The sequence below is a fragment of the Pangasianodon hypophthalmus genome, chromosome 2 (assembly GCF_027358585.1).
Source record: "Pangasianodon hypophthalmus isolate fPanHyp1 chromosome 2, fPanHyp1.pri, whole genome shotgun sequence".
NCBI lineage: Eukaryota > Metazoa > Chordata > Actinopteri > Siluriformes > Pangasiidae > Pangasianodon > Pangasianodon hypophthalmus.
Window position 1 is genome coordinate 5990832 of NC_069711.1, and position 26860 is coordinate 6017691.

At 37.2% G+C, this 26860-nt stretch overlaps 2 protein-coding genes across 7 annotated transcripts in view; one reads left to right on the forward strand and one right to left on the reverse strand.

Moving 5' to 3' along the window:
- The first annotated feature begins 5693 nt into the window (after positions 1–5693).
- On the forward strand, positions 5694–18881 carry abraa (actin binding Rho activating protein a). 6 transcript variants are annotated; one of them, XM_026923429.3, is made up of 6 exons: positions 5694–6105; positions 11677–11747; positions 11925–12022; positions 12186–12696; positions 14927–15392; positions 15908–18881. In XM_026923429.3, the coding sequence occupies exons 2-5, from the start codon at positions 11712–11714 to the stop codon at positions 15362–15364; spliced, it is 1083 nt and encodes a 360-aa protein (XP_026779230.2). In that variant the 5' UTR covers positions 5694–6105; positions 11677–11711; the 3' UTR covers positions 15365–15392; positions 15908–18881. The 6 variants fall into 6 exon arrangements, with proteins under 6 accessions (XP_026779230.2, XP_026779400.2, XP_053088193.1 ...); XM_026923599.3 differs by having other exon boundaries at positions 15963–18881; XM_053232218.1 differs by having other exon boundaries at positions 5694–6131; positions 14927–18881.
- Positions 18882–24780: 5899 nt separating this feature from the next.
- rims4 (regulating synaptic membrane exocytosis 4) overlaps positions 24781–26860 on the reverse strand; it is a 61662-nt gene continuing 59582 nt past the window's right edge. Inside the window, exon 6 of the mRNA XM_026927486.3 lies at positions 24781–26408. Coding sequence (XP_026783287.1) covers positions 26190–26408 — 219 coding nt within the window. The 3' untranslated portion in view covers positions 24781–26189. The remainder of the gene's footprint in view (positions 26409–26860) is intronic.

Consider the following 26860-nt stretch of genomic DNA (forward strand, 5'->3'; position numbering starts at 1 on the left):
TGTGTTGCATTACATAGATGATATTCTGATATCCAAACTAGATATCCAGGGAGGCAATCTAGAAGAACATACTGAGTTAGTGGACAAAGTACTGCAAACTCTTGGAGTGGCTGGCATTTAAAATGAGCAAAGCCAAAGCCCAAATAGCTAATCATGGCAACAATCTAAAGAGGTAGCCCAAGCCATTAGCGCAGTGAAGCCAGCACCTTTAGACCTAAAACAGTTTTGACAGAAACAATGGGCTTTAAATGGAGAGCTTACACCAGTACTAAAGCAATACTCTCTCAGCACTGTAATGGAGGGTTTAGTAATCCAAGAAGGCAAATATGTAGTACTGGAAGCTCTCCAGAGTTTGGCTCTTAGTCACTGTAAATAAGTTTTCAAAATGGGTGGAAGCCATCCCAACCAAAAATAACACTGTACCTAAAGTAGCATGAGTTTTAGCCAACCAAATCATTTCTTTTGGAGGGCAATCCTCCCAAATTTGAATTAGACCAGGGGAGTCACTTGTTACCTATAGGCCTCAAAGTTTAGGTTTGGATGAAAGAACAACCCACACCATTAAAGAGCAGATTGCCAAGCAACTAGACAATAGGCAATGGACTCACACAGTGTTAACCGTCCTGAGAGCCGCTCATTCCAGAGCCACTGGTGTTAGACCTTATGAGCTTATGATAAGCAGAGTGAAGAAACAACCTATTGACCCTGAGATTGCCCCAGTTGATCTGAGCCCACTCATGCATGCCACACCGCAGTCCATTCTGTTGCAATTGCAAGACAGGCTCAAGATACTTCATGCACATGCCACTCTTAAACAACAGCAGACAGACCAAGCAAATGGTGGTCTACATAACACTACTACAGAGAAATTTTTGGAAGGAAATTCAGTCTTGATACTGGTATTTGTTAAAAACAGTTCATTTGCATCATGGTGGCATGGCCCCTTTGAGGTCAAAGGAGTTTGCAACAGTTGCTTGGTCATTAAAGCAAGAAACAAACTAAAATGGAATCACAATAATAAGAGTCTCTGTTTTTTTTACAGGCTGTCATCCCATGGACTCTCAATGCCAGAAAAGTCACCAGGGAAACCTGCATTGAACTGGGACAGTGAGTAGAACTGAGCCATAAGCTCCGATGTGGGAGATAGGAGAGGAAATATTTTAAGGGGCCTTTCACATCAAATTTACTGACAATCTCACCCAAACAGTTACATGTTACATGGCTCCCTGGTGTAGCACCAGAACCAAATTGTAGAGCCCAAATCTGCTGTAGTTCAGGTTCCACCCATCCCCCTACATTTAGAATCACCAGCTCTGTTGAACAGATGCTGAGTCAAAGAAACCAAAAATACTGTTTCAATCTGTAGGATTTGTAAGCAAACAGGCATGAAAAAGCAAGGAAGCCATACAACCATGAGCCCCACTCACAGACCAGTGGATGAACCATCTCAGCCAAGAGGAACCCTGTCAAACCTTTTGATTTAGGCCATTGGCCAAGACTGGATGGCTGGTCCACAGGATAACACCCAAGGACCCTAAGCCATAAATGTGATAACCAAAAGGGGGGTGACTCACTCAGGGAGGCCTCAAGAAAGAAACAACACAGGCTGGCCTTCCAACCAGAAGTAGGGCAGCAAGATGGATCAGGCAGGTCTGGAGAGCACAAGGGGTTAGGATCACTGGTATCTCAGGAGTAGCATGTGTAGCTCAACAGAGAGAGGGAGAGAGAAGGAGAAAGTGGGAGAGATTGTTAGGTATGCTCTTGTCATATAATGGTTAAGGACAATGTACTTTGCGTGCAGAGTGCAAGCACAGACTCGGGCTAGACTAGTTATGATAGCATAACTAAAAGGGAGAGCCAGAAGGTAACACATACATGAGAGCACCCTGGGATATAAAGCGGCCAGCCACTCCACCGTCAACAAACCCGTGTGAGAGTGGGGGGTGACAACATCCAAGCACCACAACACTCTATGCCTGTGAACCCTCCAGACCTGCTCCTTTACCTAAAAAAAACTATTCACAAAAGGCTTGACTAAACAAATGTGTTTTCAGCCTAGACTTAAACACTGAGACTGTGTCAGAGCCACGAACACTAGTTAGAAGTCTGTTCCATAACTGTGGGGCTTTGAAAGAGAAAGCTCTACCCCCTGCTACAGCCTTCACTATTCGAGGCACCAAAAAATAGCCTGCACCTTTTGATTGAAGTAGGCATGGCATATCATAAAAGACCAAAAGTTCACTCAGATACTGCAGCCCGAGACCATTTAGTGCTTTATAAGTCAATAGTAGTATTTTATAATCATATATATAATATTTGATTGAGAGCCAACGCAGTCTGGATAAGATAGGGGTGATGTGGTCATATCTCCTGGTTCTATTAAGAACTCTCACTGCTGCATTCTGGACTAACTGGAGCTTGTTTAAGCACCTACTGGAACATCCAGACAGTAAAGCATTACAATATTCCAACCTAGAGGTAACAAAAGCATGAACTAATTTTTCTGCATCATGTAGTGACAATATATTTCTTATCTTAGCAATATTTCTGAGATGAAACAAAGCTATCCTAGTAATATTATCTACATGAGCTTCATGTCTTTTACACATTCCTCAATTTTATTAAGCCGGTGTCTGTCATCTGACTTTGCAAAAACATACAACTGTGTGTCATCAGCATAACAGTAGAAGCTAATACCATGTTTATAAATAATTTTGCCTAGAGGTAGCATATATAATGAAAAGAGCAGTGGGCCTAAAACAGAGCCTAAAACACCAAACTTTCCCTTAGTATGCATAGAGAAGTCACCATTTACTTCTACAAACTGATAATGATCAATCAAATAAGACCTGAGCCAGGAGAGGGCTGTTCCATTAACGCCTACAACATTTTCAAGGAGAAGGAGAATATCAATGGTATCAAAAGCTGCATTAAGGTCAAGCAACACAAGCAAGGGGACACAACCCTGATCAGAGGCCAGTAGTAGGTCATTTACCACTTTAACCAGTGCTGTCCCTGTGCTATGATGAGACCTAAATCCTGACTGATACATTTCATGAATGTTATTCCTATGTAGGTATGAGCATAGCTGCTGTGCTACAACCTTTTCTAGGATCTTGGAGATAAAGGGGAGGTTTGATATTGGGCTATAGTTAGACAGCTGACAGGGGTCGACGTTAGGTTTTTTAATCAGGTTTTTAATTGATAACTGCTAGTTTAAACGAGTCACGTACATAGCCAGTGCTAAGGGAAGAATTGCTTATCTTTACAAGAGGTCTAATTGTTTCTGGAATGATCTGAAGAAACATGTAGGTAAGGGATCTAGTATACAGGCTGATGGTTTTGATGATGAAATTAGTGAACTTAGTTCAGTCTCTCTTAGGAGAGTAAAACATTCTAATTGCTGATCTGATATCATTATATTATTATCTACAGGGTTAGTTATAAAACTGTAGTCTTCATGAAGTCATCCCTGACAATATAATGATTCTGTGCATGTTTCTATTGTGGTCTTATTCCTAGTCAATTTTGCTACAGTATTAAATAAGAATCTAGGATTACTTTCAATTAAGGTAGAGAGATACATTGATCTAGCAGCACTAAAAGCTTTTCTTTGGCTCAAATTCACAAAGGAATGCAGAATATAGCCCTGGGGGTCTGTAAATAATAATTAGCGGAAACATCTGGGTAGACCTATTTTTTGTGGCTACGTATGATTACTATCTCCTAAAAGGGCAACTCTTAAAATGATGCACCATGGTTTGAAACATGTTGTCTTTTAACGTCATGCTTTATCTGTATCATGCTTATAGCCACAAGGTGGCCATTATTAAATTGATTGCTTAGCAGGCATTATCTTGGTTGTGTATTAGTATGATAATTGTGGCTGATTATTAGCAGTCTAGTAACCACAGCTTATAAATGCCATGTTTGGTATGTGTGTGATTGTTGTGTAATTTCCTAAGAGTTGGGATAAAGTAAATTGGAGTACAATGCATTACATCCATGTTACAGAATTCATGACCAAAGTTCTAACTTTACCTTGTGGAAAGTTAGAAAAGGCACATTACTCAGAGGCCTGTATGCAAATTATTGTCAGAGGAGGAGAATGCAGTTTACACCCTGCCCCAAGATCCTGCTGACTGGAGCAAGCACTTTGAGGTCAGCCCAACTGGAAAGGGTTAAAACCCCCTGACACAAAGGAAACTCTGAATTCTCTTCAACTATCAGCTCAAGAGAGTCTCCATCCACACCTGAAGAGAGTCTCATCCATCCACATCTCGAGAAAGTCTCTTCAACCAACATCTGCAGGGGTGTCTCTTCAAGGAGTTCTCATCAACCAAGAGCTTCAGAAGTTCTCACCCCTCGACATCACAAGGTGATCACGCTCGTGCCGAGACTCCGCATCCAGCCTGGTTCCTGCAAAGCCTCCAGCTCCCGCCTTTGCACCGCTGTGAACCATTGATCAAAGTTTTGCAACTCGAGACTCCCGAGGGTTCATTCCTCACTCTGTTTATAATTCCTCATTGGTCTTCCGAGATGCTACATAAGGCCAACCTGACCGCCGACCAATCAGCATCACCGGAAAATCCCTCCAAACAATGACGCAATGAGGGAATCCCTGGCAACACAAACGCAAGTGTAGCACCTCCAGATTCTAGCTGAACTGGTGCATACAAAGTTTAACACCCTTCTAAACAAAGTGAATGTTAAATTAATAAGTTGATAATTCTTTGAGGTCATGGTCTGAGAAACTGCTAGAAACTTGGGAATTCATTCACTCTCTGTTCAAAGCCATTTTCACCCCTGTTTGTGTGTGTGCATGTATGTGTGGTTATGTGTTAGATTAGTTTCTTTGTCTTAGAATAGTAATAAAGTCTCATCTGATTTTAAATGCAAGTGTCTTGTGTCTGTATGGTAAATTAATAGTGCATGATTTGTATGATTAATATGAGTACTAGAAATAGTTTTCTGGCTAAAGTTTTAGTACTTTAGACACATTTGAAAGTACCCTCTGAGCTAATATAAAAAGCTAATACTTGCAAGTTTAAATAATAACCTCTGACAAGTAAATAGAAACGCTTGCATGTCAATAGAAATCTTTGAGCTAACTGAATAATTGTTTAATAAATAGGCTATATAAAAGGCTCTGAATTAGGAATGTCACTTTATAATGAAAGCTTAGTATGAAGCTGTTTTAGATTAAATGTAATTTGAACACTGAGATTTTATCCTTTTAGTACCTTAACTAAAATGTTGTTAAGCTAAATAATTACTGGAGTCAGATATTATGGAATAAAATTCAAACAAGCATTTAACCTTCAGCTGCACCTATTTCTGTCCTTGGTCAAAGGAGAGCAGCAGACTAAGATAATATAATTTTAAACTTAGTCCTACGCTCTCACAATGTTTCTGTCTGTAAGGGGTCAGCCTCAGTCTGCCACAGGCATGAGAAGGAAAAATGAGGGCCACCTCGATGTGGGAGCATCAGCCCACAGAGTGTGCTACAGTAGACCAGTTTGTTCAGACCATGTATTATACTTTCAACAATCCAGTTGGTGGCAGGGAGTCAGCTGTTTGCCTCATCCTTATTCGGCAGGGCATTCATCCTGTGGTTGATTATGTCATTGAGTTCCGGACTCTTTAAAAAGTGGCTGCAACTCAGAGGCTCTTATGGCTGCTTAACACCAGGGGCTAGCAGATAAAATAAAAGCTGAGCTCACTGTCAGATAGACACCCTCATCTCTGGAGAGTTTGTTTGAGCTCACCCTCAAGCTGGATGATTGGATGTGAGAGCGACATAGGGAACGCCGGGTTCCTCAGTCCAGGTGCCTTTCTGAAGCACCACTTTCACTTGAGCCTTCCAGCCCCTCAGCTAGAAGGTTCACTGAACCCTTGGAACAGATCACGCAACTGGGAAGTACCCACCTTTCCCTATTTGAGCGGGATGCTTGTATGAGGGAGAGCCATTTTCTTTAATGTGGGCATCCAGGTCATTTTTGTGCTTCATTTCCAGAGCTCATGGGAAACATACAGCCCTCCCGAGTTCCTTTCCACTGGGATTTACCTCAATGCTGCCACATCTTGGAGAGACTACCTAGAGAGGTTGGTCACCATGTTTCTGGACTCAGGTGCTGTGAATAATTTTATTGACTCCTCTCTAGTGGCTTCCCTCAAATTACCTCTGAAACCCTTAGTGCATCCTTTCTCAGTTTCTGCCATTTTTGGATGGTCTTTGTGTGTTTTTGTGTGTGATGTAAAAAAAAATGATAGATCATGTCATGGCAGATCTTGCTATATTGGATTAAAGCAACCAACAAAATTCCAATAAAAAACAAATTGAAATGTTTTAGGGTAAAAAGATAAAGGAAAGACTTACAATAACCTAGTTGCACATGTATTGAGACATGTAACTGTGCTTAGAATTAACTAATCACATTCAAACTCATGTTCAAAAGTAGTTATTACACACCTGTCATCAATGAAGTGATTCTGATTAACCCCAAATAAAGATCAGCTATTTCTGTAGGATTTTCTTGACATCTTCTTTGATTTCATTGGTCTGGAAAGAGCCATTTTCAATAAGTATTGATCAGGAAAGGGGTACAAAGGAATTCCCAAAACATTAGATCAAGTGGAGAAAATGGGGCACCACAGTGATATTACCAAGAACAGGACATCCCTCCAAATTGACAAAAGGACAAAAACTTATCAGGGAGGCTGCCAGGAGACCTATGGTAACATTAAAGGAGCTGCGGGAATATTTGGCAGAAACTATTCACTCCCTGCATGTGACACTAATCTCTTGTATTCTTCACAAGTCTGGGCTATGTGTTAGGGTGGCTATTTCTCATAGAAGCCCTTTATCATAGGAAAAAAACATTCAAGCCCACCTAAATCACCCCAGACCATGTAGCAAAATGTGTTATGGTCTGAGACCAAGGTAGAACTTTATGGGCATAATTTATAAAATTATTTTCAGCCTATATGAAAAAAACAAGAACAGCCACTTCTCTTCTGCTGGGGTTCTAGTCAAGGGAATCATGAATAGCTCCAAATACTAATAATCTATTTTGGCACATTTTAATTTTTTTTCCAATTCTCATTTCAGCCTGACCAAAAACCCTAGCTGGGACTTGAACCCAGGCCACAGTGATGAGAAGGCTGTGGCCTAACCATTAGTCCTTCAGGGACCCTATTCTGTAGTTTGTTACATTTGACAACTTACAATAGCCAACTGAAAGGGTGATAAAATAGCTTACATTCCATGCACACACTATGATTTCATCAATTGGATTTATCTTCACAGCTTCAATAAGTGAACAATTAACAATTTTTTTTATATTCTGGATTGACAAACAAACAAATAAATAATACAAAATAATAGTATATACTGGATTAAGTGCTATTTTATAAACTTCCAAGTAATGAAGGTGGAATCCATACTGTCAAACCAGACTTGCATAAGGTGAGAGTGATGAGGAAGAGGGAGGAGCCAGGCTGTGAGGATGCACGTCTGGCACCTCCCTCCTCATCGTCACAGTAATGATTACAGTGATCATTATTCATGCAGTAATATAGTGGTAATACATTAGCTCCTATTAGATGTTTGTTTCATTATTTGCCATCTTCTGATTCATATATCACCATATTATTCTTTCTAATTTTTTTCATTTTTTGCTTTTATGTTACACTGTATTACATTTGACAACAAAGAAAAAAATGCTATTTCCTTATTTAGTCCACTTTTTTATCCTTGATTTTATTTGGGTTTAAAGACAAATATATGTTTAAAGGTAGTTGTCAAGATGCTAGTAAAAAACCCTGTCTCTGACACGTCTGCTTAAGAATATAGCAACCTTGGAGGAGTAATCTGAATACATAATCTGAATGGGGAGCCCAAAAAAATCTACTTAAGCATCTGCATAACCCATCTCTGAGTACATGCAAGTTTCCTAGCATAAATACTGATGTAGCTTTTAGAATTAGGAAACCAACTCTGAATATGGCCCTCTACGAATGTCAGAATAAAAAAACTCCTCCAGTCCTTTTTTGCGCTTTGACCAAAATATGTACACAAATAATTTCTCTCAACAGAAAGTTACCATTAAATTATATTGAATAAAGTTTACATTGACTGTTACAATGACTGAATGTCAAATTACCCTCACCTTGTGTGAAACACTGTATGGTTTAGTACAATGGAAAGTAGGAGTCATGAGAGTACACTAAATATAATGGAAGAACAAAGTTAACATGATGTCATTGAATGATATCATGGTGTTGCAGATAGCATACCAGTGTGTGTGGGTCAGTCTGTTATTTTTAGGTAAAGGCTCTGACTCTGAAAATTGTTTCTACATCTGTTAGACATTTTCTTAGTGTATTTATTTTGAAAAGGGAATTTTTATATTTACTGTTTTGCCAAGTCATTTTTATAAATTAACATTTTAAGTAAATTATTAAGAGAGAAATTTGGTAGGCTGTCATGCCAAAGCTATTGACAGGGTAAGGTAAAAAATGGTGCATGGTGATTTTAATTGAAGGGCAGACATTTTTAGGTCAGATTGCACATTTACAGGAATCTAGGAGAGCAAAATGATTGCCATCAGTTACTGGGACTATAATATTAAATATAAGACAAATTGGCGATAGCAACCCACTAAGAACCTATGGCATTCCTGATTTGCTCTGCATTATTAATATGTAGAAAGGTATTTTGATACCTGTATATATTCATCATATCATACCAGAAAGATGCCTTAATCCAAAATAGTTATTACATATTAGTTTTATTATACATATTATTTACATAATATTGTATATTATTATGGCTTTTATAGTATCTTTGTCCCATCCATTTTATGACAGTTCCTGTAGTAGTGAATAAAAACAAACCCATGGGGTAAATGTGGGGTGCTCAGACACTTGCTAGTTACCTGAGAGCTTGATTCAGTCTCATTACGGCTTGCGTGAAGCTGATGGAAGTTATGTGGTGGCAAGTGGTGGTGATTTCAGGGTGGGATACATCAAACACCAAAGAGGTTACAAAATTGCAAGTGATATTGAGGTGGGCAAGCAAGCCCTGAAAGTAGGCAAGTAGACACCATTTGGCTTAAGAACTGGCTACGTATCAGGCTGATGAAATAAGATAGTGGACACAGTCACAGCGCCTGTCTTGTACCCAGGGATTGGCAAAATTTATAAGAAGGTAATTCAGCCCATGTGGTTTGTATATAGTTTATTACAGTTTGTCCAAGGAATTGAGCTATTCTAAAGTCTGTTTACTTCCTGTTTTATGTTTAAATACTTGTCCTCTTAACATTTTTAGAGAAGTATTGCAAGCTGTAGGTGTCCTTGACAGTATATAATTTTATACAAAGAATATGAAGCAAAGGTCCCTGGAGGACTCACCGCTGTGGCCTGGGTTCAATTCCTGGCCAGGGAACCAAACCCAGCTACTGGGGGTGCACTCCCAGTGCTGGTTCCAAGCCCGGATAAAATTGGGGAGGTTGTGTTAGGAAGGGCATCCGTTGTAAAAACCAAATCAAATATGCAGACCTTTTTTTTTTTTTTTTGGTAACTATCAAATGCAACCAGTATCACACTGAAGTTATGATGTGAGTAACACTTATTTCTGGAAAAGACATTTGCTGGATGAGTTAAGCCATTCATTCAACATTACTATATATTGGAGTTCACCTCTTGAGCCTACAGAGTTATGTAGGGGCGATCTGCGATCTGACAAGTCTTATTAACTTTTGTATATTTTTTTCTGTTAGTAGTTTTATTAGTATGCATCGAGGCTAAGTAGCTCCCCACCTTGATTGTGGCTTATAAATAGTGCTTAGCTACTCCCCAATTCATCTTTGCTGCTAACTTCTGTGCCCATTTGGATATTGCAATATACAAATACTGTTGGTTGCTGAATATCATCCAGTGACATTGATATTTACATCAATCCTCTAGACACTGCCTGTGTGTTGATCACTCTGCTGGGAATGTATTCGTGACTATCTGGTCAAACAGGCATTGACCTATTAAAACAATTTCATCACAAATCAACAAAAATGTTAATATGCTTATGATCCTGGAAACTTGGCAACAAACTGAACATCTTATGCACATGAGCACAATAGTTATATCTGGGTTATAACTAGAAATAGATATGATATCAAATACAAATATCTTAAATATAGGCAAATTCAACTAACAAATAAAAACTATCAATTCAAATAACAGCCAAAAGAATAACATAAGAATAAGCTTGAAATTAGTAAATACATCTAGAAATGGGCTTAAAGGTTTTATATTTGTTACAAGAAGATTTTTTTGCAGTGTAAAGCCTACTCTTCTCTTATCTGCCATCCCATCTTCCACCTTATTAACAGGTTGCTTGAAACAGGTTTTTGTTCCTTTAAATCTCAAAACTACTGCTGTCAGTCCAGTTTTCAAACATACCAGCCATGACCCTAATGAAATTTCTAATTATAGACCAATTTCTAATTTTTGCACTAGAATTACTAATGGTCTACTCTTTTCTGCTGATACTGGTACCATCAACATTCTGTTAGATCTCAGCCATCTCCCAACCAATGCCCTGGTTAACCATAGCTCTCCCATTTCTGCTATCAGTATTTCTGACATGGCTCATGTTTTGTTCGCATCTTATATTTCTGACAGATACCACTATCACCAAATTGGGAAGCATTAATCCTGTCCTACCCATATCACCCAAGATGTCCCTTAAGGATCAGTACTTGGTCCCCTTATTTTCACATATATATATATATATATATATATATATATATATATATATATATATATATATATATATCAATCATAGATGGACTCCAACTTTCTTAAATTAAACCCTGATAAAACAGAATATTTTTTACTAAAATCTTTTACAATTTTTTACTAAAATTCTAAAATATTTCATTTATATAGATGGCATCACTGATAACGCGTATTATTCATAAACCTGGTACAATTTTTGACAATAAACTTTCATTTGAACCCCATTTTATGTCACTCACAAAATTACTTTTCATCAGCTCTGTAACATTGCCTGCCTTTGACTCTTACTTAGTTCAAAAGATGCCTAAACTCTTGCTCACAATTTCAAATCCACCAATACTGGCCTAGTATTGGTGCTTAAGACTAGACTGACTTTAGCAGAGGGCAGATATTTTAGTCCCACTGCCCCCGGACTTTGAAATGCCACCCCTCAAAACTTTTCTGACTGAACGTCCTTCTCCTGTATTAAGAGTCAGCTTATGATAAAACCTGAAGGATCCCCTTGCTTGATATTGTGTTAATGTTAATATTTAAGTTCTTTTAATCTCACAATAATACAGTGTAATTGCTGTATTGTGCTGTAGTGTTAATGTTTACAGTGTAACTGCAATATTAGCTGTTGTGTTAATGTAACACGTGTACTGTAGTGTTGATGTAAGACCTTGGCTCATTCCAGATTTACTTTGTGTGACTCATATTTAAAATAGCCTGGATCATGCCTTCAGAACAGGCATGTGTATCAATCAACAGAGGCATGCACATGTATAGCAACAGCTAAGCAGCAAAAATAGACTATCACACAGGGTGCTGGCAAGCTGCAGAAAACATGCAGTGGCATGGGATATTACCTTAAAGAATTTTATTCTGTGTCCATAGGTGTCTGAGTATTTCTGTGGACCAGTGAACTGTGTATGTATATAGCACACATAAGAAATTTCCAAAATCATGTAAGTACCTAATATCTACACTGTCTTAATATTTTAACATATACTATATATGTATACAATTACAGTTTTTTTTCCCTCATATCTAATTTAAGGAGGCAAAAAAAGAAATGTGGTATGAGTTTTTTGTTGGGTTGAGAAAGTGGGCAGGAGTGAGACTAATTATTCTTAATGTCTTAGACTGGCCATCTGTTGTTCCATTGGCCCCAAGAGGGAAATAGTCTACTGATTTGTTTGGGGTCACCATGTGCGTTAAAGGAATGTCGCACCTCCCACCGGTAGGAGTACTTCATTTCTTGTGTTGTATTAAAACCTTGTGTCCCACAGAGTCATACACATCCCTTACCACAGAGGCTTATAGTTCCTTTCTGTACTGAACACCAACCGCAGAAGTGGACTAATCATGAGTTCCATGACCACTCAGGAGTGTCAATCTTTTAGCAGGACTGGAAGAAAGATCAAGGTAGCCAGCACAATGACCAACCTGGCAAAGAGTTTGCAAAGCTGCAAAGTTTCCAAAGAGTACATAGGAAAACAAGACACCATCCCTTCAGGCTGGCTGCCTGACTCTATTATTGAAGAAGAGAAAGAGAAGGAAACAGAGAGGAGCAAGCTACTGGTCACGCCGGATGTTTTCACAGTCAATGACATTGGCATTCTGAAAAAAAACATAACACCAAAACACAGTGAGGGAAACCATGATCTGGCGAGCTCCATCAAGGAAAAAATCCATGCCCATCAGACTGCCCCAGGGGAGCCAAGAAACTTCATGGGCAATGATTCTCTCAACGGGAAACACCACCATGGTGAGAAGACACTTGGACAGAAAGAAGAACAAAAAATGGGCTTATGTAGCAGTAGCTTAGATACAGAGGATAGTGGACTGGGTGAAGATGCAGACAACAGCGATCAAACTGAAGTCGAAAAGATCAAACCTATTAACAGACCCAAGGTACATTATATGTAAGAGAGAATATGTTTGTTTACTTTGTTATTTCACCAATTTTTCTACACTGGTGCAGTTGTTTAATTGGGGAAAAGGAGCTATTAATTGTAATGAATAAATTGTTTGAAGCAAAGATAGTGAATGCCATTCATTTTTAGCATTGTAGTTTATTATAGACCAACATCAGTGGCAATTGAATATATAAAAATTTAACATCCAATCAAACTGTGCCTCAAACACTGCATTCCCCTGTTAATGACACTGCAGCATTCTGTACCAACTCTAACATGTTTTCTTCCACGGAATATTATGTGAGTAAATGTGTTAGATTTTTTTAAACCTGACCTTCAGAGTATAACACGTGGCTGTCTGTACTCAAGTAAGTTAAGTGTCACACTGCCATGCTGGGACAGGCATCTCTAATTTCATGTGACACATTCCTTCATGTGCATATCATTAATTGGAATAAGTGCCAATTTAACTCTTAATGAGAAATATCAAGCAGCTACTGTGTCATAACTGAAAGAGTGGAACAGAATAGTGTTAGTTTTGGCCAAGAATACTTGGTGGCACTGTTCTTAATGATGGAGCTCTACTTTTGTTACTCTTCCAACTTAATTCTGTGCATAACTGGCATATTGCTAATCTACAAGTTCATATTTTTGTGGCCAGAAATAAACATGCATGCACTAGAGAAGAAGTGCAAGATGATCTGTGACATCGAAAATTTACTTACAGAGTGGAATTTTCCAGTTTGGTCCAAAATTGAGCTCACAGTATTGTTTGATGAGACCCACACTTATGGCAAATGGAATTAAAAAAACAGTATTATTCTTAAAGCACAGCTTATTCTTTAAGCACAGTCTTACAAGTCATGTCCCATTTTCTAAAACCTGTTTTTGTGGATGTACACTATTTATGTTACCCAACTTCAACATAGATAGGCAATTTCATCCAGATCCTAACTAAATACAACTGACTGAAATATTTTATCCATAAAGACATTAAATAAAAACTAAAAAAATCTTCATGATCATGACAGTTTTATACCAAAATGTGCATCATGTAATACCATATAATAATAATAATAATAATAATAATAATAATAATAATAATAATAATAATAATAATAATTTTGCCTCACTTTGAAAAAGGCTCAAATGGATAAATCTATGTACGGTTGAGACAAAGGTTTACATATACCTATTCAATCTCAGTTTTTTCACAACTCCACACTTTTCATGCTACCATACATTTTCTGTGTTAAGTAGTATCGATTTCAAAATAATAGCTAAAGAGAAAGATTGATTTCTTAGTGGGACAAAAATTTACATCGACTTTGTTAGTATTTGGTGACATTGCCTTTTAATTGCTTAAACTTGAAAATGCTTGAAAATGCTTGAGGTAGCCTTCCACAAGCTTCTCACAATACTTTGTCAGAATTTTTGCCCATTCCTCCTAGATTTCTACTTGGATTAGGGGTTTCTTTCTTGCATGATAACCTTTCAGGCCATGGAAATGTAGGACTCTCTTAATAGTGGATGTACATATTTGGTACCTGATGCCTCAAACTCCTTTACCAATTCCTTTGTTGTTGTCTTGGGGTTCAGTTGAACCATTTGGACCAAAGTTAATTAATTCCTGGGAGTTACTTTGTGCCTCCTTCCTGAAAGATGCAATGTCTGTGTTATTTTTGCAATTGTTCGCACAGATGCATGTGGTATCTTCATTTGTTTGCGAATTGCTCCTAAGAAGGAACAGGACTTGTGGAGTTCCACAGTTTTTTTCTTCTGAGGTCTTGGCTGGGTTGCTTGTATTTTCCCATAATATCAAGGGCAAAAAGGCACAGTCTCTAAAAGTAGGCCCATTTACAACCACACATATGCTGCTATTAACTCCTAATTATGATAGTTGGCCAATAAGAAGCTTCTAAATATTACTGGAATCTTCCAGACTGTTTAAAGTCAACTTAGTGTATGTAAACATTTGACCCACTGGAATTCTGATATAGTGAATTAATAAAACCGATTGTGATGTGAATGAAGTAGATGCCCTAACTGTCAAATATATGGTAACATGAAATGTGTGGAATTATGAAAAACTGAGATTGAATATCTTTAATTTAGGTGTATGTACACATTTAGCCTCAACTGTCTTATTAGTTCAAGAAAATGTTTGCTTGTTTAGAATATGATTAGCTAAAGAATAGCATGTTTTGTCATTCTGTACATTTTAGATTAAGGTGTCCACAATCGGGGACCTGAGGAACCAATGGCAGAAATTTGCTGAGGAGCATGTGGAGGGTCAGAAACTCAACCCTTTTAGCGAGGACTTTGATTACAATCATGCCATGGCTGTGAGACTCCTTAAGGGAGAATTGGGATATGGACACCCTAAAGAGGGCTCCAAAACAGCCCAGCGAGCTGAACGTGCCAAGAAACATATCCACCGGGAAATGGACGAGATGTGCTTCATAATCCACGATATGGGACAGATGGACAAGGAAGGCCATATTTATGTCACTTTTGGTCGGCTCTTCGACCACTATGTCAAGATCTCTGATAAGGTAGTGGGGATTTTGCTTCGTTGCCGCAAACACAAGATGGTGGACTTTGAGGGTGAGATGTTATGGCAGGGACAGGATGATGATGTTCAAATCAGGCTGCTGGTGTGATGGATTCTGGAATGCTGAAAAAAGCCAGGTTTATTTATTTATTTATTTATCTTTGTTTGTTTGTTTGTTTGTGTATATATTTGAACTGTCCAACTATGTTTGCGAGTGACAGTTAACCTGTACCTGCATGATTTTATGCATTGTGCTGCTGCCACATGATTGGCTAAGTGGATAACTGCATAAATGCATAAATCTTGTACCCAAATGGTGTACAAGAATGACGCAGTTTAATTGACAAATGAGTATAATTCTGGGCGTATGTTAATTACTACTGCTGCAAGAAAACACTGAAATATTGGGCTATGCAAGAATGACAACATCAAGTAAAATTAACATTTAATAAAATTTTTTGTATACAGTCAACATTTAAATAAACATTAATAAAATAGTCAACAGGCCTGTGAATGCAACAGGAAACAAGAAAAACAACAGGAACAAGAAAAAGTTCTGCTAACGAAAAATATTACTTTATGGCCTATGTTATTATAACATTTATAACATTTTATTTATCTTGATCTAACAATTTATTTATCTTTTATCTAGTATTTAAAGAAGTACCCAAATGGTACCTTGGAACAAATATTCTCCTTCTTTGCAGCTGGACCTGGATCATATGCCTCCATGACCTCAGTGAGCCCTCATCACTGTCTCGATTAGGCTGATCAGATTCTCCTGCTTTTAGGAAGAAACTTTTAAGAGTCAACTGTTTCCCCATTGTTTGTTCAACCACATGATTGTATAGTGAACATTTACTGCTAGCACTCTGTATCAGACACCGTGATTTTGGCAAGAGGAAATTTGAATTTTGGAATTGAATAGACTGTATATGACTGTGTGACAGGAATTTTTAATTCTGTAATTGAATAACATATCTGGATTTTCTGTGCATGTCAAGAGACAGATCTGCCTATAAGAGCACCCAGAGAGTCCGTCCCTAAAACAAACCCCCATGACCAAAGACAATAGTATTATTTACCTAAGATGTGCACTTTGCTAGCTGTCTAATTTTCTCAGATAAAATGGATATTAAAGCGAATTGGGAACCATTTAGCAAACTACATGAATCCCATTTTAATTCCTGTCTCATTTTTTGAACATGACCACTATAGGTGTGATTTGCTAGAAAACAGCGATTCCACTGCAATGGCTATATGAATTAGAGGCTAGCAGCAGGTATTGATACCTGTGGAAGCCACTAGTGGCAGTGCACTTAAACTGCTACATTTTATCATTTAAATTTTTTTTTTTCAGCTTATCATCTATATTTGTTTAAAGAGACATGCATTATTGAATAAGATGAGGTGTAAAATGAGGTCTTTACTTATTTTTTAAAAAATACATATGTACTTTGTTTACATTGAAATTTGTATGTTCTTTAAATGAATATTTTTACTGGACACTGATTCTGGCAGGAATTTAATTTAAACTTAAAACTTAATTCAGGAATTTAGGAATTTAAATTTAAAACTTAATTTGTCAGTCAAGCAGAGTTTTTACTTGAACCCTGTTACCCATTTTAGGGTAACAGTATGGCAAATTAGAAATGGTTGATATCCTCTAATTTTCTGAATGAAGAAATGAAGAAGTTTCTGTCAGAAAATGTTGTTTTGCTACCTGCGACCCTTTCTGGGTTGTGCGTCCTGTGCATTGCATGAGAATTTGGCCTTTGTTGCACAGAAACTGTAGCAACTGAAAGTCATTCACACAATTAATCTGGAAGTTCTTGATGAAATGGTTACTTGTGACTTCTCAAATCAGTGATGTATGTATAGGGAGTGCAACAAATGCAAGAACTGCTCATACCCACTGTTCAGTCCAACATATTTTCAATATCAAACAGCAGTTTATGTACTGCAGATCCCTGAAACAGAGCCTATCCCTTAATAAATGCTTGATTCAAGTGGATTTCTCTGAGAATTATGGCTGCAAATACAGTTCAGAGATTCAAGCAGTTTATTTTGGGTCCTCATACAAGCAGGCCACACTAAGTACAGGTGTTCTGTACTTAGGTGGAACAACCAGTCCCATCTGTTTCAGCACTGTGTCACCATCTAAACAGAAAGGTCCTTCATAATATAGCAGCACTTCGAGCCAGTGCTCGAATATTTCTTTGGAATTTCAGCCATGGCAAAGGTGCCCCTGATGGGGTGGAAGGATCAATGAATAGGACAGCTGACAGGCTGATTCATGTAGCCAGGGTACTGATATCCCAGATGCTGCCGCACTGTTTAAAATCCTGACAGGCACTGACACAACTGTAAAGTTCTTCTATGTGGATGAAGAATTGATTGAGAGGGCAGTCAAAGCAATGCCTTTAGACATCCCTGCTTTACCATCCACCATGAGGTCACACCAGTTGGTCACCCTTGCCCCTGCCCACATCAAATATCGGGATGTCAGCTGCCTGTGCTCTACACAGGGCAATCTGGATTGTGAGTGTTTCAACAGCATTTCTCTTTTGACATCGAAAAATGAATTCTGTACTGCTGCACTGCCTGAGAACATTTGGCAAATTGGGGATGTAATGGGAAGGTGGTGCACCTCTATGATGGCACTGTGTACCCAAGAGTAATACTAGCAACTGACAAAACTCATTGTAGACAGAAATGCATGCACCGGGTGGGCACCAACAGATTCTTTTGGCTTCTCAGAGATTATATTTACCTCTTGTCATGTGGAGATTACAGAAGAGATGTGGTCAAAATTTACAGCATGTGAAAAGTGAATACTTTTTGAACACAGAATATATATTTGAATAAATCTGAGTACATTTCATCAGAATGCAGTGTCTTTTCCTTAACTTGATGTTCTGTTTTACATTTTAAACTGCTCTGTGTTCTTTTTGCAGTCTTGTGAAGTGGGAATGTAATCTTTTCATTCAAACCTGTACTCACTGCAACCCTTTTACACGAGTTTTAACCTTAATTATTTTATGAAAATGGATTAAAAGAATGCTTTTAATGAAAATATTTTGATATTTTTTATTGCCCTATTTTTTATATTTTCTGTGTTTTTTTACTGAATTATTATCAACTCAATGGGAAATATGGTAAACCCTGTAACTCGCTTTAACTCTGTTACCCAGCTTTCAACCCTGTTATTCAGTTATTTTTGAAAATAGTCTTAAACCATTTAAGAAGTTATGTTAAAAAATCTCTAATGGCTTTGAAGTAATAGTAAATGGCTTACAAACATGGCTGCCGCAATCTCCAAGACCTCACCCATTCACCTGAATACTAATGCACACCTGTTCTCAATCACACCCTCACCCTATATATACACTAACTCTAACAAGGAGTCTGTGCAAAGTAGTGCTCAGTGTATGACTGGTTTACCAAGCCTTTTGTTTGCATATTTTCTATTCTGGTTTTTTGATCTCACCTTGCTTCCAGGTTTTTGTATTTTGCCCTTGAATTGTTGTTTGCTGATTGCCTGACATCTTGCCTGTTCCTGTTTATGAGTTTGCTTCACATTTTTGCATCTGTTTGCCAGTTTTAATAAAAATTCTAAACTGCAATTGCATCTGTTTCCTTCTCCATCGCATGACAAGGTTCAAAGGTTCAAAAAGAATTTCATAAATATATGTATTTCTTGCTGGGAGATTGAATTCAGTTGTAACAGGCTTTTAAATGCTATTTATACATCTTCCTAAATATTGGTAACAGGGTTGCAGAAAATGCTGTACATGTCAGAAAAAAAAAACGCTCATGTGATATCTGAATTGATAGCCTGAGGTGGGAAAATAACATTTTCTGAAGCTTAATTTTCAAAGTTAAAGTTAATTTTCAAAGAGTTTCAAAGAGCGAGCTCCATTCGCGGAAAGTGCAGATTACATAAAATCACAATGTATAAGATATTCATCATAAATTGAATATGTAACATAATGTTAGCTAAAACTAATGTGACAGACACCGCAAGCTAATCTTCAGTGTCAGCACTTTATAACAGTCCTCAGTAAAATATCCACCATTAGAGAGTGTTCAGTACAGAATTTTTCTGTACCCTGCTGGTTGGTGAATTACTGTGGTATAAGAGGAAAAAACCCTACAGGGCACACCACATTAACCATTACAACCACAGTGTTGTTGATTATTTTCCTATAACAGCACACCTCACTTTGTATTATTCTTTGCTTAATCAGAAAAAAAAAGTACACTAACCTCACCACCCTGCTTTAACTCCCGTATAAAATCCTTCATAAAATGAAAACAGATGTTGTGACCTTAGTTTATATAATGATCTCCCATTCATTATTTACCAGGAATACTGGTCACAATATAATGTGACCTTTGTCAAGTGAAAATAGATTTTTTGTGTGTCAGTGTTTCTTACATCCAAATGCTCCACAGTGGGCCAACATTTTCACAAAATCCCTTTTGGACATTCTAGATTAAATTCAACTCTGGAAAGCTACACTATTTCTCTGCCATAATTCCAAATGCAGTTCTAGTATGATTATTCCTAGTCCTTGCTGTTGTAGTGTTCTTAGCTGTTTCTAGCACTTGGCCTGTCTTACTACCTTCAGCATGTTAGTTTCTTCCTGGTTATTGACAGTTCCATAGTCCATATGTGTTTACTTCTGGGTTTTGAGTTTAGCTTTCTGTTTTAGTTGTACATTCTGTTTTATGATTCTATTTTGTTAATTTCTTGTATAATAATTTAATCCCATTTATTATACAGACATCTATTAACTGCTAGCTAATATTTAAATACTTTAGATAGCAAACGTTCATATTTCCCCATGTATTTTTATACTGATTAGAAACACAAAAAAACAGTTTTGGAAAGAAATGGAAGCAACTGGCCTTCTGATGTTTTTCAGATGGTCAAATTAGATTGCTGTTGTCTTTATTTGCAGGATGCAATCTTAGGGGTTAAGCAGCCTCTCAGCTGAGATTCATGTCACCACTATAATCAAACATTCATTTTTGCATGACACAAGTCCAGTTTGTAAATTAGAGTGAACTAGTTTATTCTTTACAATGATTTTCAATAGAATAACAACAAATACATAGAATGAATATAAGGAAATTTCTACACATAAAATAAACTCATCACAGCATCAAGAGTTGACACCCCCACCCCATCAGGCTCAGGTATAATAAATTATATGTTTACAAATAAATTATATGTAACAAAATCTTTGCTTTAGAAGAAAATATAATGATAATGAAAATAATAAAAGATGAACAATTATGAAGAAAAGCATCAAATGTTTATTTTCAGGTATTATAGTCAGAATCATATAAAGACTTATGCTATTCTTGGGAATAAAGCTATTTTCTAACTAGAGTTTCTAAATATATTTTCAATCATTTTAGAATGTGGACATGTTTACATTCCAAAGATACATTCTTTTGTAAATCAAATTAATACATTACAATAAAACATATGCAATTACATTGGTCCGTAAAAAAATTAGGACAGATCAAGTTTGGTAAAAAGTATTAAATCATTCAGTCCAAATTTTGATATTTTAATAGTAATATTAGTTGGTTAGTAATAATTTACTATGTTAAATACACGTTCAGTTTAACTTTCATACAAAACAGCTGTAATATTGGATCTCAATCTCAGCCGGCATCGAAAATCTAATTTTACCTTTAATGTAACTCATTTTACCCATGTAACTCAAAAATATACAGACTTCTAAAGTGAGGCACAAATATGCTAACATTTGTGAATATGAGAATACACTAACATTCATACCAGATTAGAACCCTGTACTAATGGTGTGAAATGATTATGATTACCCTCTCCGTGGAACTTATTTATGACTCAAAACTGAGACTTATTTCTATCTTGTGTTTAGTGAAGTGTGCACATAACTGCGCTGTGCTTACTGATTCCCAAACCAACATGCTCTCACAGTTGCAAATTAAAGACAACTTGTAGGGACAGTATATCATAGCATATCTTTTCACTTCATATGTACGAAATATAACAAAATCATCCTCACTCATTTCAAATATATATATATATATATATATATATATATATATATATATATATATATATATATATATATATGTGTGTGTGTGTGTGTGTGTGTGTGTGTGTGTGTGTGTGTGTGTGTGTGTATACAGACACAGTGGATAAAAAGTCTACGTACCAATGTTAAAATGGCAGGTTTTTATGATATAAAAAATTAAACCAAGATAAATCATGTCAAAACTTTTTCCACCCTCAATGTGAAAATACAACATATAAAAATTAAGTGAAAAACAATCAGAAACATTTTAGGGAAAAATAGGAAAAATAAAAAAGTTACAATAACCTGGTTGCACAAGTATGCATACCTTTTATAATTGGGGATGAGGTTGTTTTCAGAATGAACCAATCACATTCAATCTAATGTATCTAAAGTATCTAAAATCTAAAGTAATTATCAAACAACTGTCATTAATGAAATTATTCTTATTAACCCCAAATAAAGATCAGCTGTTTCTGTAGGCTGTTCTTCACATCTTGGTTTTATATGGCTTCTAAAGCCATGGACCTCAAAGAGCTTACAAAGCCTGTACAGGTATCGATGAGGAGAGAGGTTCAAAAAAATTTCCAAAGCATTAGATGTACCATGGTGGTAAAGGCCATCATCAACAAGTGGAGAAAATGGAGCACCACAGTGACATCACCAAGAACCCTCCAAAAATTACAAAAGGACAAGACAAAAACTTACCAGGGAGGCTGCCATGAGACCTACGGCAGCATTAAAGGAGCTGCAGGAATAGCTGACAAGTACTGATTACTCTCTGCATGTGATAACAGTCTCTCATATTCTTCACATGTCTGGACTATGGGGTAGAGTAGGTAGGGTACCTAATGAGACCAATTCCAAAAGGTATGTTTGGTGCAAAAAAAAAAGCACATCACCAAAAGAACACCCTACCCACGGTGAAGCATGGTCAGCATCATGCTTTAGGGCTGCTTTTCTTCAGACAGAACTGAGGCATTTATCAAGGTGGAGGGAATCATGAATAGCTACAAATACCAGTTGAGTTTAGTGCAAAACCTTCAGGTTTACGCTAGTAAGCTGAAGATGAAAAAGAATTTCCCCTTTTAGCATGACAGTGAGCCAAAGAATATATCCAAATCAACAAAGGAATGGCTTAACCAAAAGAAGATAAATGTTTCTGAATGACCTAGCCAGAGCTCAGACCTGAATCCAACTAAAAGTCTGTGGAGTGACCTGAAGCGGGCTGTGCACAGGAGATGCCCTTACAATTTGTCGGATCTAGAATGTTTTTGCAAGAAAGAGTGAGAAAACATTGCCAAGTCAAGATGTGCCACCACGCTGATAGAATCTTAGCAAAAAAGACTGAGTGGTGTAATAAAATAAAAAAAAATGGTTCAACAATGTGTTAGTTTAGGCGGGTGCACACTTATGCAACTAGGTTATTGTTAGTTTTTATTTTTCCTTAAAATGTTTCTGATTGTTTTTCACTGGAAAAAATTCTGATACAATTTATCTTGGTTTCATTTTTTTAGATCACAGGGGTGTGTAGACTAAATCCATATGTGTAGACTAAATCCATTTAGACTAAATCCATATGTGTGTATATATATATATATATATATATATGTATGTATTAGGGTTTCATACAAATTTTAATATACAGTAGATGTTTATTTTATTAATTCTGTATTAGAGTCAGTACAAAACATTTTATATTTTCAAACATTACTTTAACAACAAAGAATTGTGTTTCATGTTACATGAAAATATTTGTACGTCAGTAAAGGAAGCAACATATCACATAACAGACCACTTTTCTGACAAAAAAACATAATGAATGCTGCTGTGTTTTGGCATGCAAATAAAAGAAGCAAATGAGACAGTCAAAGTCTCAGAACAACTGTGACAAAATGCTCAGTAAATCCTACCAGCCAATTTCCTTATAAAACTGAACAAATTGTACCTGAGACTACTATTTAAAAAAAAGGGTTGTCACAACCATATATTGACTTTATTTAGTTTATTACTGGTTATAATTATAATGTAGAAACATCTCATTTAATTATTTTTGAAGGCATTTCATTGCATGTGCTAGACTTTTGCACAGTACTCTCTCTCTCTCTCTCTCGCTCTCTCTCTCTCCCTCTCTCTATAAATATATATGTATATGCTGTGTGTGTGTGTGTGTGTGTGTATACACACACTGTATACACTGATCAGCCATAACATTAAAACCATCTGCCTAATATTGTGTAGGTCCCCCCTTGTGCCACCAAACGGCTCTGACTCATTAAAGCATGGACTCCACAAGACCTCTGAAGTGTGCTGTGGTATCTGGCACCAAGATGTTAGCAGATCCTTTAAGTCCTGTAAGTTGTGAGTTGGGGTCTCCATGGATCAGACTTGTTTGTCCAGCAACATCCCACAGATGCTCAATTGGATTGAGATCTGGGGAATTTGTAGGCCAAGTCAACACCTTGATTTCTTTGTAATGTTCCTCAAACCATTCCTGAAAAAATTTTTGCAGTGTGGCAGGGCGCATCATCCTGCTGAAAAAGGGCCACTGCCATTAGGGAATACTTTTTCCATGAAGAGGTGTACTTGGTCTGCAACAATGTTTAGGTAGGTGGTACATGTCAAAGTAACATCCACATGAATGCCAGGACCCAAGGTTTCCCAGCAGAACAAGGCCCAGAGCATCACACTACCTCTGCCAGCTTGTCTTCTTCCTATAGTGCATCCTGGTGCCTTCCCATCCTCAGGTAAGTGACGCACACTCATCCAGCCATTCACATGATGTTAAAGAAAACGTGAGACATCAGACCAGGCCACCTTCTTCCATTGCTCCATGGTCCAGTTCTGATGCTCACGTCCATCACATTATAGGTGCTTTTGGTGGCGGACAGGGGTCAGCATGGGCATACGTCCCATATGTAGTAAGCTGCAATGGACTGTGTGTTCTGACACGTTTCTATCATAGCCAGCATTAACTTTTTCAGCAATTTGTGCTACAGTAGCTCTTCTCTGGGATCAGACCAGAAGGGCTAGCCTTCACTCCCCAAGCGCATCAATAAGCCTTGGGCACCCATGATCCTGTTGCTGGTTCACCGGTTGTCCTTCCTTGGAACACTTTTGGTAGGTACTAACCAGTGCATACCAGGAACACCCCACAAGACCTGTCGTTTTGGAGATGCTCTGACCCAGTCGTCTGGCCATCACAATTGTCACTCAGATCGTTATACTTGCCCATTTTTCCTGCTTCCAACACATCAACTTCAAGAACGGACTGTTCACTTGCTGCCTAACATATCCCAAACCTTGACAGGTGCCATTGTAACTAGATAATCAATGTTATTCACTTCACCTGTCAGTGATTTTTAGCTTTCATGGCTGATCGGTGTATATATATATATATATATATATATATATATATATATATATATATATATATATATCTGCTTCTTATTGCTTCAGATGTTGTATATTTTTTTATTACCCCAAAAAAGGAACTAGCAATTTAATTTACTTTGTAATGTCTTAATTACTAAGTCATTTCTTATGTAGTGAACCTTCTCTCTTTGCTTGCCCAACATCAATACTATATTTTAACACTGTGAATAATTACCATTGTGAACAATTCAAAAACTAGTGCAATACAATAGCATATTCATGTTTAATTTATATACCTCAGCTGCTACATACTCAGTTAGTACTGAGATTTGTTTTTTGAAACCACTTACTCTAGACCTTATATTCTGGTAAGCCAGAAAGCCTTTTATGCCTATGCTACCATATAATGCTATAACATTGCTACTGAAAGTTCTGCATTTGCAACATTAATGGTTTCAAATAATAATTATAATAATAATATTAATAATAATATCGATTGGCCCACTCACACCTGACAAGCAGTTATGAGAAAAAGAAATTCATATAAAGTGTACAACTAGACCATCACATGAAGCAGTGACAGATATTTACTTACATTTGTTTCATGAATACTTTTTTCTGGTATTCTAATGCTAATTTTTAGCTCTTACACCTACAAAGAAACTATCATTTATTTTTTCGTATTAATTGCTTGTGACATAGTATCTCAGCAACCCAATATTCCTCAACTAGAATATGTGGAATTATTGGTCACAACAACAATTAAAGTTATGTCCCTTTTAAATCCTGTATGTGCCTGATAAATCAGTTAGCCTCTGGTTTGTGGGCAATGGCATGACCCTTCAGGTAAAGGTGCTTGTTTAAAGGAACAGCACAGTTAAAACAAGAAGGGAAAAAAGCAAGTGAATGAGTGAGCCAAGTACCAAACATAAGCATTTTATGTCTAATCAAACATTTCGTTTGTGTTAACAATAACTCTAAAAATTTATTTCTGTGACATATGTTAGCAACCACTAGTTGTATTTCTTCTGCACCACTTTTTCACACAAATTGATCTTATACAAAGTGATGTATTGCTGTGTTAAACAGAAAAGATGCAACATTTCGCCTTTTAATAACAATTAATAAGCCAAGACAAATCATGTATATCGTCTCCAACAAAGCCATATTCATGTTCAGAAAGACAGAGGGGTCTCTGATGAAGAGAAGATAAAGTAAATCCAATTTAATTATTGTAAATTATGAACTCATTGTCAGTCAGTCCTCAGGTCACGTTTTTGGCCTAGCAAGTGCAATTATAAAAGAACACTTCTTCGGGTATGATTACTTTCTGAAATTTCTGGGTGGTTCTAGAGGATTCTGAAGTATTCTGGTAGGCCCCAGCTGGCTGCTACAGTCATGCACAAGCAGCACTCTAAGGTCAAGGGCCTTGAGAGCCCTTACAGAAAAAAAAACAAAATAAAAGCTTTGTTCTTTGTCTTATGAGCGTTCACAGCATGGTCCAACTGTGCTCTCCAGTGAGAGCTGTGATGAGTGGCGAATGAGCGGTGCCATAGTGGGGTCCACCATAGAGGATGTGGGGAAAAGCTTGTACCAGCCAATCACCATGCTTGTCAAATCCAATTCCTCCAATAAAATACGGGCCACACCCATGAAGCACTTACGATCCATTCGGCCATAGTTTCCCCAAACAATTATCTGTGAAGGACAGTAATGTTCATGTTGAGTGTTTTCAGCATATATACAGTGCCTTCAAAAAATATTCATGCCCATGGAGATTATTTCCCTTTTTGCTGTATTGCAACATCAAATTTAATATATAAGAATGGGATTTTTTTCTGCTTGTTTTGAAGAGACTCTCTACAGAAATAAAAATTAAATGAAGTATTTTGATGTCCTCAGAATTGAATTTGAAAAAAAACCCTGAAAAACAAAAGTTTAATAACTGCATAATTGATAAATATCCATAACATCTCTGACTTTGGGAGGTCTTATAGCTAAAATGGCAGATCAGTTCAGTCCTGCTGTCATGAAGACCAAAGAACTGCCTGTGACGCTTTAAGATAAAGTCTTTAGGAGGATCAGGTCCTTGATGCAATCTTCTTTGTTCCTTTGGCTTTTTGATTCTGAAGCTTCTTTGCCAGCAGGCC

Bases quoted from the DNA above. Each gene is read 5' to 3' on its own strand.
- abraa (XM_053232218.1), top strand. From the start codon at position 11,712: ATGTATATAGCACACATAAGAAATTTCCAAAATCAT. The intron at 11,748-11,924 runs GTAAGTACCTAA...TTAATGTCTTAG, and splicing joins TAAGAAATTTCCAAAATCAT to ACTGGCCATCTGTTGTTCCA. The intron at 12,697-14,926 runs GTACATTATATG...TGTACATTTTAG, and splicing joins AACCTATTAACAGACCCAAG to ATTAAGGTGTCCACAATCGG.